This window comes from Penaeus monodon, chromosome 15, assembly GCF_015228065.2.
Source record: "Penaeus monodon isolate SGIC_2016 chromosome 15, NSTDA_Pmon_1, whole genome shotgun sequence".
Lineage (NCBI taxonomy): Eukaryota > Metazoa > Arthropoda > Malacostraca > Decapoda > Penaeidae > Penaeus > Penaeus monodon.
In genome coordinates this window covers 47,127,770-47,127,991 of record NC_051400.1, presented here as the reverse complement: position 1 = coordinate 47,127,991, position 222 = coordinate 47,127,770, and the positions used below count along the sequence as shown (strand labels likewise).

Here is a 222-nt window from a genome sequence, read left to right as displayed (position 1 = left end):
TCTGCATTGGTGGAGGCGCGTATATAGATCGTGGAGACGCCGCTGCAGGCATTGTTTGACGTCCCCGCTGTGACCATGAAGGTGAGCCATGTCTTTTACTCTCTGGATGGTTATTTTTTTTTCTATGGTGAATTATTATTGTTTTTACATGCTCCTGTACAGTGTATGTTAATATTTCTGACCAGATAAACAGGTATTTCATATTGCAGAAAGAGTATATTT

The 222-nt window shown here is 40.1% G+C and overlaps 1 protein-coding gene across 1 annotated transcript in view; it reads left to right on the top strand.

The window, feature by feature from the left end:
• Positions 1-19: 19 nt before the first annotated feature.
• LOC119582067 (cell wall protein DAN4-like) overlaps positions 20-222 on the top strand; it is a gene marked incomplete in the record, with an annotated part of 2,536 nt that continues 2,333 nt past the window's right edge. Inside the window, 1 exon segment of the mRNA XM_037930307.1 lies at positions 20-81. Coding sequence (XP_037786235.1) covers positions 76-81 — 6 coding nt within the window.